The sequence below is a fragment of the Gallinula chloropus genome (genome assembly GCF_964237585.1).
Source record: "Gallinula chloropus genome assembly, chromosome: 20".
Lineage (NCBI taxonomy): Eukaryota > Metazoa > Chordata > Aves > Gruiformes > Rallidae > Gallinula > Gallinula chloropus.
In genome coordinates, this window is record NC_140105.1 from 7,270,841 (window position 1) to 7,289,080 (window position 18,240).

The following is an 18,240-nucleotide window of genomic DNA, read 5'->3' on the forward strand; positions in this document are numbered from 1 at the left end:
TTATATGAAATGTTTTGTTGGAGTCGGTGCAGTTTTGCCCAGCAACCACAGTATGATGCTTTAAGGCTTGTTAGAGAATTACAGTTGGTTTTTAAAACCAATTAACTGTAACAAGGACATAATCTTTTTAATGCAAAAGTCCTCCCTGTAATATAAAATAACTGCATGTAAAATTGTCATAATCAGATAATTTTTGGCTAAAATATGTACTAACTGTGTGAAACTAAACTGAAGTTAATTTTTGAATCAGTGGGATTCCTCTATGTCTTATCCAGTTTCAACCTTTTTATTATAAAAATGGATATTACAATTGATATTTCTGACAAGTTTTTGCCAAGTGTGAATTTCAGCAGCTACCTCTCTCACAGACGGAAAACTAGTTTAAGACCATTAACTACATTTGCAGCGCTGCCCATTGCTATAAAAAGAGTTAGACTTTAATGAATACTGGCTGACCCTCCAAATGTTCACCTTCCAGTTGGATTCTTATTCATTATGTTTCTGAAATAGCATGTAACCTGAAAGGGAGGGAATGCCCTTAAAATAATACAGAAGCCGCTTATGCTTCATACAATGCATGAGCTGAGCAGCCTGTTCTAGAAGGAGCAGCCCAGGAAAGTGCTGTTTGTGTACACTGTGTCATTTGTAACCTTCTTGTTTGTCAAGATGAATGTAATATATTCTGTGATGTACGTGGCTATGTGTGTTTATTTCACATTAAGCCATTTCTTACAAAGAAAATAATAGGATGGCACCTTTTTTTTTAGTCTAGCAGTGGTACATGTGCCCCAGGGGAGAAGGTTTCTCCCTCCCTGGGCTGCAACCCAGCAGCCTGTAGTAGAAGTGTCAAAATAGTTTAGTCGCAGGTTTTGAAAAGGGAAAAGTTTTCTAGTTCTGTGGCAAAGGGAGATGGAAAAGAGTGTTCCTGTGCTTCACCATAAATGAGCTCCTTAAGCTGACCCCTGTGCCATGCCTTGTAGAAAGCGCCTTCTGCAGAGCTGCACTGGTGTCTGATGCCATGAGAGCCGTACAGTGTTGCAGAGAGAGAAATGCTGAAGTCAGCAAGCATCCATAGTTTCTAGTGCCACAGCATCTAGATGGCCAGTTTTAGAGCCAATTTAAATGTGCTTACCATCTCCAGGGGAAGTTTCCTTCTCTGGAGTCTCCTTCTCTGGAGATATTCCAGATCCATCTGGACACCGACCTGTGCGACCTGTCCTAGGGACCCTGCTTTGGCAGGGGGTTGGACTTGATGCGCTCTGGAGGTCCCTTCCAACCCCTACAATTCTGTGAATTCTGTGAATTTTGGTAACTCACAACATCTGAAAATCAGTCCCCTCAAATAAGGATGTTTGGGACTGCAAGTAAATGCAAGGATCTGTGGTTTGTTGATGACTGGGCCACAGCTTATAAATATTTTCCTAATTGGAGTTTGGTAAAGCCATTATAAAAGAAAATGCTGTAATTACCTTTAAATAGATTGATAGGATACACCTTCTTTGCTTCTCTGCCCTAGGCATCAGCCACTCTCCAGCACTCCTGGAGCCCCTTGAGGGATGGGAAGGGGCTTGGAGCTCTCCCCAGAAGCAGCCTTCTGTTCTCCAGGCTGAGCCAGCCCAGCTCTCCCAGCCTGGCTCCAGAGAAGAGGGGCTCCAGCCCTTCCATCATCTCAATGGCCTCTTCTGGATTATTTTTAACTGGCTGTAATGTACTTACATTAAGCTGCACCATACATAACTACATAACTACCTGGATTGTATGAGATAACACAAGTACTATCAGTGATTTGCAAACACTGTCTGCAACTTTAAGCTCCTAAATTTATAGTCCAATAAAATCAATAAGACTATTTGCCTGACTGCAATCCCTTGTGTTTGCAGATCTGGAGTTTCAGTGTCATGGCTGGATCCAAGCAGGGTTCAGAGGCTTCGGGGTCCCCCAAAACAGGCGCTGGCACAGGGACAGCTGCAGGAACATGTGTTTGTGTGCTGGATGCTGGGCCGTAAAACTAAGCACGACAGATCAAAGATTTGAGCACGAGGTCAGATAGATTTTGAAAACTTAATCAGCTTAAATTTGCTTCAGAACTCAGCTTCGTAATATTATTCTGTCCCCCTAAGAAAATATTTTTCTTAGACACCTGTCCTCAAATTTTAGAGCCAAGAACAGGAGAGCACTTAGCAGTTCGTTTGAGGACAGCATTTGGAGGACGGTGGCACCTGGCAAGTGAAACAGAAATCAGAATTTTTTCCTGAAATTCGATTGACTTTATTGTTATTTATTATCAAATAATTTCTGAAATTAAATTATTTGAGGAAAAAAACCCAAGAGCTATTTCCCCCCAGAACTCCAGAAACATTTCCTTGTTGGATTCCAGTACAACAAAGCAGCCTTGTTTTCAGGTTGGTTTATTCTCTGAGTTATGAAAAGAAATGCTGGGAGAAGGGAAGAGCAGCGTGTCCAAGAGCTGGTTGGTTCAGCTGCACATTGGCTCAGCTTTCAGTCTAATCGCCACCTTTAAAAGAGAAGGGACCTGCAGAGGGACAGAAGGCAGGCAGACAGCAAGCTCAGACACGGAGCCGTGTCCTCCATGTCACACTGTACCCTTCCAGACAGTGCCTGGGACTTGCTCCTTCCCTTTTCCCTCCGTTGAGAAACAAAATCACCCTGATAAACCCGTGTGTGTGTGTGTGTGTTTGTGTGTGTGTGTGTTGCCTCCCTCCTGCCACACACACACTCACTTTTTTCTTTTTTTTTTTACTTTTTTTTTCTTTAATCCGCAGAAGTCTTTATGTTTGTCTAATAATTGGCAGCAGAGGTACAATTTCTCCCCTCTTTCAAGTGATGAATAGTTGGCCCCAGATCAAAGGCAAGCCCTTGCGGTTTTTTGGCTGCCACAAAAGGGCGTTGGAGTTGGCGCGGGTCCCAGCCGCTCAGCGATAGGCATGTGGATGAGGTGCCAAGCGGAGGGGTCGGTGGCAAAGTGTCTGTACACGTTCTTCATCTGAGCTAATCTGGTTGCCTTTTGTGTGTATTTCAGGCAAACAGCCGGCTGAAGCAGACTGAGAAGGAGTACAGTCAGAAGCTGGCTAAGTCCTCGCAGGTAGGTAGTGCGAAGGCAGGAACCTCACGTGAATCCATTTGATTTGGAAGCTTGATGAGAAATGCAATTACTTCTGGTCTTGGTCTTGACGAGCAAGACAAGCCACAACCATTTCTGAGATCAAACAGCCAGTGTCCTTCTTGCAGACTGTAAAAAACACAGAGCATTAAACTGATGAGAAAAAAATGGGTGGGAATTTTTTGAGTTCTAAATGTCATCTTTTCATCTACTTTCCCTTCTCCTGAGGACCCAAGAAGACTGAGTCCTCCCTCAGTCAGTGGGAAGGGAAGGTGAGGTGCCCCATGAACCATCACATCTTGTAAAATCAGGAGCAGTCAGACAGCCAGGACCTGTTACATTTCATGTCACAAGGTGGTGTTTGCCTGTGCAGTCAGTGGCAGGACAGTGATCCCGACTCTGCTATCTGGGTGTTTATCCTTGTTCCTAGCCAGTTCAATATCTCTGGGTAAAATAACACTGTGAAGAATGTCAGTGTCCTGAAATCAGACTGGTTTTGACTTGAGTTTTTGTTCTTCAGAGCAGTCTTGTGAACATGGGAGATGAAAATGTGCGTTGAATTTATATCTATGCTTAAAAATGATGACAGGATGTTTTTATTAAGTATTTCAGTTTCCAGTTTGATTGACAGGTAGTATTGAAGTGTGAAAAAATGATGGAGATGCAACCAGAAGTTAAGCTTTTAATAAGAAGAAAATTGCCACGAGGATTTATGCAGAGGTGTCGTTCTTCTCATTCCTCCCAACCACAGCAGAATGCCTGCCCTGCGCTGGCAAGGTGTCTTCTGAGCACTACCAATAACAGTCTGATAATACTCTCTTAAAATCAATAAGGATGCTGCAAAGAACAGTTTAGAAGCCTCTAAACCAGGCAGAGATGATCCAGAGACATGATGACAAGAAATCTCGAACTTCATTACAAGCACTTTACAATATTTTGAAGCTCCACATTTCAGCTTCTTAGCAGCCTTGGAGTTTCATCATCCCTGAAACTTGTCCAAACTTTAGGCTTTACTCATTTCAGTGAAATTTCCTTGCCTATCAGAATCATTCTTAAGTATGTTTTGGCATTATGTTTCTAAAACCTAATGTGTATTTTCTGCACATTTATTTACATACAGAGAGGTTGGGGCATCTCCATCCTTGGTGATACTCAAAACCAAACTGAACATCATCCTGAGCAACCCAGTCTGGGTGACCGTTGAGCTGGTCTTCCATCCTCCCCAATTCTATCATAAATCAGAGAGAACACTTTCCTAAAGGCCTATAGCCTTTGTTCAGAGCCTTATTTAGAAAGAGGCAACAACAAACCTCCCTGATTTTTTTATCTTGCCATGCAAACCTGAATAGCAAAAAGTTGATAAAGCTCAAAAATTAACATTTAATGCATGCCAGATTTTGAGGAAAAGAATCTTTTTCATTGCTAACTTGCTGTTATTTTATTATTTTTTTAATCCTTGGCATTTTTATGCTACTGTCGGGCCTACTGAGTGCAATCAAAAGTCAGCCTCTCTATGCTGGTTTACTGGCAGTACAAAAATGGCTCTTGGTCCATTCGTTAACAGCTGATGGGAAAATGTGTGTATTTCCAAATTTTTAAACAGGAGGTGAGAGGAATTGCTTTAATTGCCACAGTGGGAGCACCTAGGTAGTGTAGGGCAAGGTAACAACTCTTTACCTAAATGTCCTAATACATATTGTTAGACTGAAATTTATTGGCCTGTAGAATAATCTCAAAAATGGGGAAAAAAAGAGAGACTTTTTGTTTTTAAGCTGGGCATTGCTGTGGGTAACACACTGCTGTCTTTACTGGGGAGACAGACCCTGTGACCAGCACTGGCATTCCTCTGCGCTTTCTGTGGCAGGCACAGTGCACACAGCGTATGTCAGGGCTGTTTGGCACAATAAAGGGGCTTCACCCTGATGTCTGAATTTCTGTACTTTTGTGGGTTGGAATCAAATCCCTAAAGTTACTTGAACATAGGGGTTTTTGTAGCTCAGTATTAATAATAGGTCAATTGCAACTTTTCTTGTGGTCGTGTTGCTGACAACATCTGTCTAATCTTACTCTCTGTGGCCTCTTGGAACATTCACTTTTAACACCCACACAGAGAAGATATTTGAAGAAATTTCCTCTGAAGTTTATACAAAATAAACAGATTTTGTTGGGTTTTTTTTTTCTCTGAAAACTACTGCACAAAGCAGATCTTTCTCCATCAATCCATGCTGAAACTTCCTCGCATGCATTTCAGAACTCCTAGGCTAGGCCAGGGGTCTTAACCCAGTAAAAGCATTAAATTGCACTTTCTTGTTGTATTAAAGGGTTTGTTATTTTAGCTTATATTTTTAAAAGGTGTCAACATGGGACATACACAAAGTGCTACAAGTTTGCATGGCTTCAAGTTGTTACCTTAATCATCTATATGATCTGTATGTTACACACGTAGCAAAGCCTGATTTGTGCAAGTTGTGTCTCGTGTAAATGATGATCTAAACTGCAAAACCAGTGTCGCTGCTCAATTCTGCCTGAAGAGTTGCACCTCTCTAGGTCATCTCTACTCATTGGCCCATTGATCTCATTAAGAGCAAATACCCCTCCTTACTTGTAGTCTTGTTATTCTCTGGGGTTTGCAGGTAGTAATGCAGGTAAATAAAGTTACAGTAGAGTTTTAATCAGCCCTATGCCCTTTCTTGTACCTTCATTTGTAGAATATTTCTTCTTATGTTAGTTCTATCCTATTAGTAGTTGTAAACCCCCCCAGTTTTTCCTATGTAACTGCGGCCTTGGTGTAGTTAAGTGTCTCTCTGCCAGGGAGGAGGCCTTAGAAGCACACGAGTCTGAGTGCTGTGGTAGTGTCTCCCTGAACTGCTTGTATGCCAAAGTGTTTTTAAATTGGACTAAATTATGCTGCTACAGCAGCTTAACCTTGAATATATGCATCAAAGTCAGTGACTCTCCCTTACCTTTAAGTGCTCTGTTCAGTGATGACTTACATGTCAGTATAAAATTGTGTAAACATGCCTAAAGGATCAAGTTTAGTTGTGACTTTCCACGGTGATAAAAAAGGTGAAGCATTTCACCAAACGATGAGTGAATCGTGTGGCAGGTCTCGTTTGAGGGTCCTGGACATTGAATCACATCCCCGTTCTGTTGCCAAGCACAATCTGCTCCTTTCAGCAGCTCGGAAATGTCACTACCCAGTTTAAATTTCAGGTCAGTTTGTAAATCTGGGGGTTTTCCTGTCACAGTATCAGGCTGTGAAGAATCCTTCTAGAAAACGAGCACCACCATCGCTATGTAAATTCACAGCGCTGGTTTCGGTGCGGTGGAAGACTGGAAACAAGCTCTATTTTGAAGATCACAGATGTGCTTTGTTCTCATGAGTAAATATTTTGGAATGTCATAGTGGAAAACCCTTCCAAATATTTTGTGTTCAGCAATTTTTGTCATTCACAGCCTTGCTATATTCCCTTTTCTCCGTGTGGAATTTCATGCTTGCGAGTGTGCAATATGTTAATTTAAAATATTTCGCTTGCACAGCAGACTTTGCCAATGCTGTGCTTGTACTGAGCATAAAAACATGCAAAATACATGCCTTTTACTGAAGAGAGATTTAGCATGCTGTTTTCTTTCTAGATCATAGCTGAACTTCAGACAACCATTTCCTCTCTGACAGAGGAGAACAGCCGGCAGCAGCTTGCCGCAGAGCAGCGGCTCCAGGAAGTTGTACAAAAGTTTGAAGATAAGAAGCAGCAGCTGATTACAGATAATGACAGAGCAATCAAGGTAATCTGGGGATTTTAGTCACTGATGCTACTGGCTGTTTGAGTGTAATTAAAAGTTCTGCAGTGGGCAGATGAAGGCAGGTATCGTTCCTGTTCGCACAGCGCTCACTAATTCCATTCACTGGACCTTGACTTTGATGTAGCTGATGACTCAGGCTCTCTTTCCTCTAGCTGATCGTATGCCTGCATAAAACGTTTGGGTTTGGCGAGTCTAATCCATCCGCTCAGACAAATACTTCAAACTTTCCTGTTCTCTTTCTTTTAGTATCGACTCCGGTATTTTAACGTGTTTTCAGCACATTAATACACTGCTTTCAGTATTTGGGGGGGAAAAAAAAGGTGAAAAATAGGAGAGCAAAGTCCCACCAGCTAGAGCGTGGCACAGGCTGGGTTTTCACAAGGCGATCCCACCTTTCATGTTTCAGGCTGCAAATGAAGGAAAGTATCTTCTTAGGCTCTATGGAAAATAAAGTCTCTGCTAAACACAAATGGAAAAAAATATTTGCTATTTAGAACTTTCTTCATTAGATTTAAAATTACTTTGCATTCCCTGGTCGTTTTCAAAGCAGCTTTAAGAGACTGCACGTTCTGAATAGTCAGACTCTTCCCTGCTGCTTTGACACCCTGATTTGATGCAGCCACAGAGAATCCCACCTTCAGAAGGAAGGACTATCATTTTTTAGACATTTTTCCATTCTGAGTGGGAAAAGGCAATGGGAGATATCTGAAACTGTAATCTGCTAGGGTTGATGACCAGAGCCCTCCATTAAGAAATGTATAGAAGGCAGCAATTCCCTCTTTCCTTTGTAAAGGTGTTTACTAGCACTAAACAAAGAAGTCTGATGTTAAATCTACCTACTCTTGAAAAAATTAACTCCTACATATTTTTTTTCTAATTTTTTGTGCTGAAAGGAAGCCATGGGAGTTTTTACATGTGGGAAGCATCTGATGGCAAATTACAGTACAGTTAATGTTGTCCTCTACCGCTGAATGATTTGCATAAGGAAATTAGGTGGACATTACTGTCTCATCATCTGCAGAGGGTTCTTTTTGTTCAATGCTTTATTTTTTTTTCCCCTCAAGGAAGATGTCTGTCTGTATTTGTGTCTGTGACCTGAGGAATAGAACTCTCTGTCCGATTGAGCTGTAGTCTCATCTGTCAGAGGTATAACAGTGTGGATGTTGGCTGTAAGCTCTTACCCAAACTGAATCACTAGAGGTACCCTTTATTATCACAAGGATCTGCAGCTATTTACATCACATGATTTTGTGGTACAGGTGGATTTTTACCAAATAGGAAAATGTGCTTTATTAGTTCCCCATTTTTCCAGTGGCCACCTCGATGTACAGAAACCCTGGGACAGTGGAGTAGCCTTCTACATAGTCAGAAATATGCAGTAATTCAACAGTTACCATACATTATACCTTCTTGAGTCACATCTAAGAAATAGGTATTTTAGACTGTTTACCAGGGTTTTTTTTCTTAGCACCTGGTGCAAATGCTGCTGTTGAATTTAGGGATTCACCTAAACTAAACTGCATTCAGTGGAAGTAATTCAGCTGTTGGTGAGAACAGTTTTTGGACGCTAATGTTGATAGGTTGTATTAAATCCTTCTCTATGTAAACTGTGTTCAGCTATCGTGAGCTTAATTTTAACATTCTTACCTCAAAATATAATGAAATACATAAAGACCAAAGGAGAATTGTGCACAGGGTCTCTGAGCAGGGTCCTGGAGAGAATTTAGTGCTGATGCTCAGAGTAGGTTTTGTAAGATTTGGTCAACTTGGGGAAGAAATTGCAGGAGCTGTTATGCTTGGAGTTGTTGAACTTTGTTTAGCATCGTTAATATTGTAGTTTTAAAGAAATATTCCTTTGAAATTCTGATTTAATGGAAATTTACTGGAAGCCAGATACCCAAACAGAAAATTCTTGGGAAGGTAAACTGCTGTGTATGCTTCTGGAAGCAGAAAGAGGTGTTTTTAATATTCAATCACTTTGTATTTTTAAGAACCACACATACTTCTGGACGAGCTTACGCAGAAATACTTTGGTTTTTATTAGTCTGAGGAGAAAAAAGATTGGTTTTGGTGAAAGTGGAATCCTAGATATCCTAGAGATGAGGAACAACATCTAACCTAGGCTAGCTGAAGACCTTGAGGGATAATTAAAGCAGTATTCTAAAGACAAAGCAATTCTTAATATAGCATAAGCCTTTGAGAAGACTTCAAATGTAGTATAAGCTATTGAAAAGACTATCGTTAAAAAGCGGGCATTTGCTAAATAAAACATTTATTTAAACTCACATTGAGGAACAGATTACAATTTCCTTTATACAGTAATGGGTTGACTTCCTGTAAGACCTTCCCATTATTGCTTCCTTTCAAAGGGGGAAATACATTTTTACAGCAACCAACTGGCTCTCAGAGAAGTTTTGGATTTAGTCAGTAAAGTGATACCCAGATGTGGATGCCATAATACATGATTTTGATGTTAATTCAAATTCCTGACTCTCTTTGCTAGCTGAAGGTTTCTAAGTTGTTACTTCACAATTGCAGCTATCTACTCATATCGGTTTTGGGGTTTTTTTAATAGTATCTTAAACATTAGTGAAAAAGAGTAAATTAAAACTTTATGAACATTCTGATTCTTTAGACAAGCTAAAAACTTGAGTGAGCAACCTTTCTTGGCTTCAGCTGGCCCCAGTTTGGGTCAGTGTAAGGGTACTTGCTGTTGTGTGTTACACCATGATTTGCCTGGCCTACGGGCAAGTCAAAGTTTGTGCAGTCAGAGTCATAAAAGGAAGATAAAATGTTGACTCATCGCATTCCTTTCTTGGGGCTTATAAAGCAGCCAGCTTGGTTGCCACCGCGCTGCAATCGATGTCTGATAGCAAAGGCTTAAGAAGCAGTTGAACAGCCGAGCAACTCCTGTCGCTGCCTTCTCAGGGCTGGTGAGTTTGAGCCTGTTGGGATTACGACAGTGTTGGCACAGGGAGTGATCCCAAAAGCACCGCTCACCGCTCCGTGCCGCAGAGATATCTGAGCTTTGAACTCACCGGGACTTGTGTTCTTTGGAGCGGACTACAAGGAGGCTGGAATTGGCCTGGCATGGGGCGAATCCAGCAATGCTCACCTGGTCCCTGTGCCATGCCTCTCCTGTAATGTGCTTACACTTCAAAGATCAGGAACCGTTGGTTTAGACCATAGGATTAGTTGAGAGCACAATTATATTAATGCCCTGCAGATGCTTGGAAAAGCTGCTTAAATTGCCATGTCTGTTAACCCATTTGTGATGGTTGAGACTGGGATTTCAGAAGACACCCTCCAGTAATGGTTTGGGTGCTGAGCTCCAAAATGTAGCAGGAGGTACGTTGGTCACTGAAGTGTGGTGTAAACTTATTAAAGGTAAATTTAAACAAGCTTTCTGGCATCCTGATAGCAATCTAGCCACAGCACCCGGAGCTCAGTACAAACGGTCAGAGTATTTACCTAACTTTGCTGCTGCTTTTGGCAGCGGTTGCTGGCTGGGCTCAGTACTAGCATGGAGTTGATTGAGTTGTAGAGATACCTTGAGGTTATGTAGGAAATCGTAGCCTTACTTGGTTGGGGGGCGGGGGACAAGGTTGGTTTCTTTTACTTATTTATTTATTTATTTATTTTAATGAAATCCTTTTGGATCCTGGGATTGAAAGTGTAAAACACTTCCTGGGATTGGAGCTGCAAAACAAGCTCAGAGCATTTTAATCTGGAAGTTGATGGCCAAGTAGGGACTCCACATCAAAAAGTAGATTCTGGAAACAAATGGATGATGGAGAGCATGCAGTGACAAACCCACAACAGAAAAGGCAGAAAATGATGGGTTTTTTGCCAGAGAAACCACATTTGTTGTTTGGCTCATATAACAGATTTGAGGATTCTGCTATATCCCCTGAATTAACACCAAACTTTCATGAGCAAAACATGGTTTGAAGATGACATATTTCAACACTTTGTGTGTCAGCCAGCTCATGATCAGATTAATTCTGTTAATAAATAAGACTTTAAATATTTCCAGGAAAGAATGTCATCTAATAATGTTCCCCTTAAAGGCTTCAACATTTTTTGCACCGTTTTTCTTTGTTGCATTTAAAAAAGTTTGGGAGGGAAAAACATCAAAAGTGTGTTTATAGCCACAGCAACACAGAGGGGGAAAGTGAGGGGTTTAAGTTGTCTGGGCCTGTGTGAGTAGTAACTGTTCTCAACATTACCACGTGCTTGTTAGATGCTGTCGTTATCTTGGAGCAAAAGGATCACTTCCTCCTTGCAGAGGTTGGGCTGAGGGTTTTATCTAAACAGTGACATTTCTCAACACCTCTATAACAAAATACTCACTCAGCTCCAGTTGTGTGTGAGCCAGGCCTTGTGTGGGGGACTCAATTTCCTTTTCTTCTGGAATACAGCTTCCCCAGGGGGGGTTACACTGATATGAATCTATTTTTAGCATGTCACACCAGTGAATTCCCCCATAAAGAGTGTGTGGTCTCTTGGGCTCACCGCTCAGAGTGCCTGACTACCACCCCTCTGGTGCATCCTGCTGCGGCAGGCGGCACGCCTGGCCCCGCGTCCTCTGTGTTTGGTTTGCACACTCCCCCCTCTCTTTCACATTTGCTTCCTGCTAAAAGTAAAACAAACAGTAAAACAAAAAGTAAAGCAAAAGCAATAGTCAATGCTGGGTGTACTAAGAAGTTAATAATTCTAATTCTTTGATTGAAAAGTCCCGGGCAAAGCTGACTCCTGGTTTTAGATGCCCTCATTAGTAAGGGAGCAGAGGCATCAGAGTGCCTACAACTTAAATCGACTTGATCTAGAGCGTAGAGAAGGAGCGGTTTTGTCCTGTCTTACAAATGAGACAATGGAGGGTAGAGCCTTAATTTTGGCCAAGGTTTGTGGCAAAGATGGAAATTAACTCCAGATCCACGCATCAGCCCTTCTGCAAGAACAGTTCCAGGCTCCAAACAGTAACACAACTGTAGAGTGTGTGATGCCCAGCATGAAAGCCACATCCAACAAGGACACGTGCAGTCTCCTCAGTTGCTTTTGAGGAAGCTGGGCCAGTTCAGCCCGTTACCATTTTGTTAAGGCTGCTGACAAGTTTCCAAGCTGTGGCAAATAAAGGGGGAATAATTAACATGTTCAGCATTTTCTTTCTATTTACAGCAGAAAGACTATAATGAGTGGTTGTTGAGAAGGCTCTGGCCTTTTGCAACTGATAGCACTGAGGGTATTAGGAAAAAAGAGCCTGAAAGCTTGATGTAAACTAAAAACTAAAACTTCAGGTAAAGTGAAGGCATGTAGTATTTTTCTTAAGTGGGTGTTAACTTGCTCTCTTCTCCAGCACACATTGATTACAATCAACAATTACACATTGTTACAATCTAGACAACTGTTGAACAGCTGCATAATTAACTTTTGCCAATAGGACCCTTTTCTGCCTTTTTTTTTTGTATTTTCTATTTTAACTTGGCTGAAGGTGTGAGTGTTTGGGCTTTTTTAGCTCTGAGTGGCTGCAGAAAGGTGGTCAGCATTTCACTGGTGAAGCTGACACTGACTCATGTCTGGTAGGAACATGCATTTACTATTTGTGATGGTTTGGTGGCCACAGACATGCCAAGTTCTGCCAGTCATCGAAGGTCTTCAGAGATACACACCTCACCAAGCTCTTCTGAGGGATCTCAAATCCATCTAATTGCTTTTGTGGCTGAGCATTACCACGACAAACTAATTGGCATGGTGAAATAAATAGTTTTGAGGGACCCTCTTGATGTTAAATACATGGAGATGTTTTTCATGGATCTCTGTTTCTTTGTCACTGCCTTTAGCCTATAATGCTGCTAACTCTGCCATGTCTTTTATTAGCTGGGAATTACAAGGCACCAACACTTGTACCTCAGCATTGTAAAGCAGTCATTAAAATTTACCAGGCAAATAACTTTATCTTGTTCATAATTTCCTATATTCTGTTTGATCAGCAGAGGAAATCGTGTCTTCCAAAAGGATGGGTAAATGAAATCTGCAGGGCTTGTGTGGTTTTGCTTTCTCTTTTACATGGGGTCCAAGCTCTGAGGCACCTGTTTTCACAGGCTTTGTTCATACCAATACTCGTTCCACCCAAATTCAGTCTCGCAGAGAAATGAGGGTTTAGCCCCGAGCTTGTTGGCTGTTGCTCACCCTCTGTCTCCTGATGCCATTACATGGTTATCTTTGAAAGGCTGCATTGACACATTCATTATAAATAGTAACAAAAATAGGCTTAGTTTTGTGTTAAGGTTAAACTGTTGTTAAACACAACTGAAGTTCTGATTTTAAAAAGTCCTCACTGCTTTTCATGGCCATATCTCTCTCTCTGCTGCCACAGAAACTATAGCATTGTCTGGAGCACCTTCTCTCCACAATTACAGGGTTTCAGATGTTTGGCCAATCAGGCAATCCGAGTGGCTGAGCATCTGTAAGTACTTTATAATATCTTTGACATGCTTTGTGAGGCAAAGAATTGAGTCATCTTTTCTTTCCTGCAGCAAACTTTGCACTCTGGCATTTTTCTTGACTTTTCATGTCTCAACACATTGAAGAACTTACCATGGCCCACAGCAAAATCAGACTTACAAGTTTTCTAAAAGCCTAGAACTAGTGCTTGCCTTGTCCTCTGAGCTGCAGTCCAGTTCTATCTGGCAGGTTTAAAAGTTTGTATTCTCACTTTTTCCTACATTATCATTGTCCCCAGGGTTTTGCTTCTCCTCCAGAAGGCACTTTGCCATGTGAAGTCCTTTTTAGTCCTACAAGGGATGGCACCTTACATCTGCCAGTCTCAGAATGAGGGAATTAAGTATTCCATAAATAACGAAGTATTAAGTCTGATGTAGCTAAGCTATCACTTTCTTTTAATGCGGTTGACTATACTAATTTTGCACTGGAAAAATGACGAAAAGGAATTCAAAACAAGCCATAAAATTCACTGCTCAACCGACAAGACAGGAGTAATAACCCTGAGCGGGGTCCTGGGTGATTAAATTGTTAGAGGAGACTCTTATTAGTAAGTGTTAACTAATACTGACACAAAGCCTACACAACTAATAAAGAAGGGCAGACAATGTTTATAACTATGATGTAAGCAAGTGAAAATTAGCTTTGCTGAGGCTGTTGTGATGGTTACAGTTTGCTGCTGCGTTCCAGAGACGTTTTACTCTCCAAAGAGCACAGGGACTTTATGTGAGGGAAAAGAGGTGCTTCGAAAAACAGACCTGGGGAGATCCCCAGAAGTTACGAGGCAGAGTGCCTGGGAGGAAGAGCCTGTGCTCAGAGGTCTGGGGCTTTAATGGAGAGAGAGGGGGGAAAAAAAGAGATAAAGATAAAAACAAGTGTCTAATGTCCTCCAAACACAGGGCATCTGTAAAACAGTCTGTGCATAGGACTGTGTAGACTTTCCAAGGGCTGTTCTTTGTTCCAGTTCCAGTGAGTTCCTGGAACGCAGCCTCTTTCCCTGCTCCTGGAACAGCCTTGTCTGCAGGGCTCCTCCAGCCGTGTAGGTGGAAACACAATATGTGTGAACTATATATTCAACCAACAAAAGATTGCTGGAGAAAATGACATCTTCAAAGCAAACCTTCCGTAGTCCACAAACCTTTATTACTCTGTAGTAAAGATTTTTAAAGCCTGGCACAGTAACACAAGTTGCAGGGTTTGGCAAATAGAGATTTGGGGATGGGGACCTGCTCTGCTTATCAATGTACATTTCCTTTAGATACCTTTCTTATGGTGTGGCTCATCCCAGGAGTGAGCCAGATTGCACTGGCTGCTTCCAGCATGCCCACACAATTTCCTGTATTTCTGGGAACATTTTAATTTCTTTTTATTTATTTATTTTGCAAAGCTGTGTATGTTTCAATACAGGTTGCCTTTGGATTTGTATCATGGTGCTGGCTGCTCCAGGGTTATCAGGAGAGAGTAACCGAGGATTTCAGCTTTATGCATTAAAAAGGTCTTGCCAAAATTCCTGTTGACTTTAGAAATCTTCAGATTCCATGTGGAATGTTCTGCTGGCTCTCCAGCTTCACGTGTAACTGACACTCAGCAGATCAAATATCAGAGCAGAGTTTTGTTTTTTTTAAAATGAGTGGTGAACACTTCTGAGTGGCAGAGCACAGAGAAATAGAAATATCTTTGTTAAACTTACCGTTTTCATGAGAGTTGGGCTTTTCTTAAGCAGAACAAAAGAAACCTGGTGAAACTGATCCCTGCCCAAGGTTGCTGCTTACTGATGTTTAAAGGCTGGGTAGCAGTGGAATCAAGTGGTCAGTAGCAAGTGCACAGATTTTGGAAGGCATGGCCTTTATTTTCTCTAGATAGAGTGTTTTTTTCCCATACAGAATGCAAATACCTATTGTTTCCTTGGCATTAAAGGATTAGTTACAAAGACCTACCAGAGGAAAGCAGCCAAAGCTGCCATATTTCTGCCACTTTCTTGCATCAGTGGAGTTGAGAATAAAGGAACTTTCCAAGTTACAGTACTGTACTTGAAAAGGAAGAAAGTATGCGGCGACTTTTATCTGTGTATTCAGTAGATCAGATGGCAAACTCACCCAGGCAGCCTAGCAGGGGAGCAGCTTCTGCTTCTCTCAATGAGCCCCGAGTGGTGTGAGGCAGCACCAACTACAACATCAAAAGATACAAATATGCATCAAGTGTAAAGTTTGGGGGTTTTCAGAACATCTCTCTAATTAGCATGAGCTATGTATCTGTGAGTTCTAGCTCGGACTTCCTCACAGTTTCATTCTCAGAAGTACCTTTTTCATCTCACAAACTTGTGTGAGAGGTTAAACCTACAAATACTGCCACCAAACCCGACCCTTCGGATCCTTGATATAAACCTCTCCTGTTTCCTCCTAGCATCAATCGCCCTATTGTGCCCAGCTAGAGAATGTGAGGTGCAGCTCTGAGCCAAATTTTTTCTAGAAGAACGAGATCATTTTAATTGACTGTTATTATCAGCCAGTTCTTGTGGTTTGACATGGATTCAAAACGAAGCAGTTCGCCTGCTTAAAGAATGCGTAGGCACTAATAATAACCTCAGTAAGTTTTCAGATGCCTTCATCCTAAGGGAAATTGGTTTGACTTGCCCTTCAGTGCAAATTTTGTGTACTATTGGCAGCCAAAAGAGTACTAGCATCCAGAAACAGGGGGGAAAAACAATCTATTCCTGTATATCGTACTTCGCTCCTTTTCCCATTAAAATTTGTATTGTAAACATTTCCAGTTAGGCCCAGTACACCTTGTTGCCTTGCAGTTCAAGGAAATTTGTGTGTCTGTGTTCTTATAGGACGGGTGTATATAAAAAGGTGAAGCACTAGGTTGGTGTTACTGCAGCTATACCTTATTCTTTAAGCCTTTTGCTTGTGGATTCTGCACTTAGGGAGTGCACTCTGTCATGGATTGGAGTTTGGGATGCCCTCCCTAGGAACGGTCTCTGGTCCCTGATTTGTGCACCATCTATACCGTGTTGTTTCTCCCCATTGATGAATAGGATTTGATAGAGTATGTATTTTATTTGTTGGCCCTTGAAAACACACGTGAAGATGACTGGGGACTTGAGCCTGGAGCTTACAGGGAAGACTGGGAGCTGCAGGGTAAAGCTTTTTCTTCAGCTCTTCTGTGCAGCTATCAATGGTTTTGTGACTTTGGCCTCTTCAGAAAGCCTGAAGTCCTCCAGCAAGGACACTATTTTATGGAACAAAAGGAATTCACCTGTTTTCTTCTTTGGGGTCTGTATGTGAAATTTATTCTCAGGAAACTGAAATAAGTCTTGCTTACAGGATAAAATTTAGGACTCTAAATGAGCTTCTTGGCAACATTGCCTTCAAAACTGCCAGATAACAGAGGACTGAAAGAGCAGCAAAGCAGAGATTAGTCAAACACAACAAAAACCTTCCTCTGACACAATCACTTTTTAACTTCTCTTACTAGAACCATCTCTGCTTACTTTTAGTTCAGGCTTTCAGAGCACAGAAGTCAATAATTTTAGTTAAGTCAATATGTTCATAATTATGAAATCAAGTCCTTCAGCTCTGGTGCATGTTCATGTATGAATCTGATCCCTGGTACAACACCAACGCTTATCTGCAGTGGAGATGAAGTTGCCTTTGGAACTGCCTTCACCAGTTTGGCCAGCCAACCGAGAGACCCAAAACGTGTATTTCTTACATTGAGTATGTCTCCTATGTTTGACACCTCAAGAGAAATATGTCCTCAGTGAAAACCCCAGATTGCCAGTTATGAAGAATTCATTAAGATCTGCTGAAGTTCAAAGCAAAAAGGCCAGTTCCTCACAGGTCAGGGCAGCTCTTTTAATGGCTCCGGCTTCGCCTCCAGCAGCAGCTCACCTCCAGAACCTGTTTATTTTTCTGCCAGCACTGTTGGCAGGTGAATAGAGTCACATCAGATCACCTCATGAGTATTTTTATGCTGGAAACGTATGCTCTGAATATGCCATTTTCCTGGCTCAGCATGGCATGAGATCATGGGTTCCAAACCTGTCCGTGTTGGAAGACAAAACATGCAGTGCACCGTTGGCTTCCCGTTCTGAGATCCACCACAAAGTCACAGCCCAGTTTTGCACTGGGATTTGCTCCCATATGGTTTAGACCATTACCAAGGAATAACATTGCGGTGTGGGGAGGAAGGAAAGCATCACTCCATCGTGTCCTTTAAAGAAATCGGATCATTTGTGAAACAAAAAAGAATGACCACAAGTTCTTCTAGAACCAGATCAAGAGAAAACAAAACAGTCCCTTTTCCTGGGAAATAATTAGGATGTGTCAGCACCAAAGCTTCATGCAGATATGCTGTGGTCTAGGAGAGCACAGCACTTGTGTTCCTGCCAAATGGGCAGCTGTGCTAGTCCAGAATTCGTCCATGCTCCAGAGAGACACTGTCTCGGGAGCCCAACGCCTTCATTTCAATAAAAGGTGGTGTGAGCTGTCTGGATTAGAGCTGTGGAAAAGATGTTAAAGTGCTGTAACGTTTTCCTTTCTGCTTTCTACATGACTGCTCAGGGACTGCCACCGGTATCCACATGTGGTACCATGGTCCAGTTTGGCCCTGTTATTCCTGTTGCCAGCGTGACTACTTTCTCAGTCAGCATCCACCCTTCCACCACCAAGGGTCTGAGCTGAAGGAGACATGGGAAGTGGATCTGCATAATTATTCCGGGGGGATGGTGCCCACAGGCCAGCGTCTGATCCGTTGCACCCACGCCAGGAGCCCCGGGCACTCTCCCTGCTGCTGCTCCTCTTGGAGTTTGT

General features: G+C 42.0%; 1 protein-coding gene across 1 annotated transcript in view; it reads left to right on the top strand.

Annotated features, from left to right (window-relative positions):
* The window catches only part of CEP112 (centrosomal protein 112), a gene marked incomplete at both ends in the record, with an annotated part of 154,418 nt that overhangs the window by 109,528 nt on the left and 26,650 nt on the right, over positions 1–18,240 (top strand). The window contains 2 exons of the mRNA XM_084273526.1: positions 3,041–3,103; positions 6,758–6,907. Coding sequence (XP_084129652.1) covers positions 3,041–3,103; positions 6,758–6,907 — 213 coding nt within the window. The remainder of the gene's footprint in view (positions 1–3,040; positions 3,104–6,757; positions 6,908–18,240) is intronic.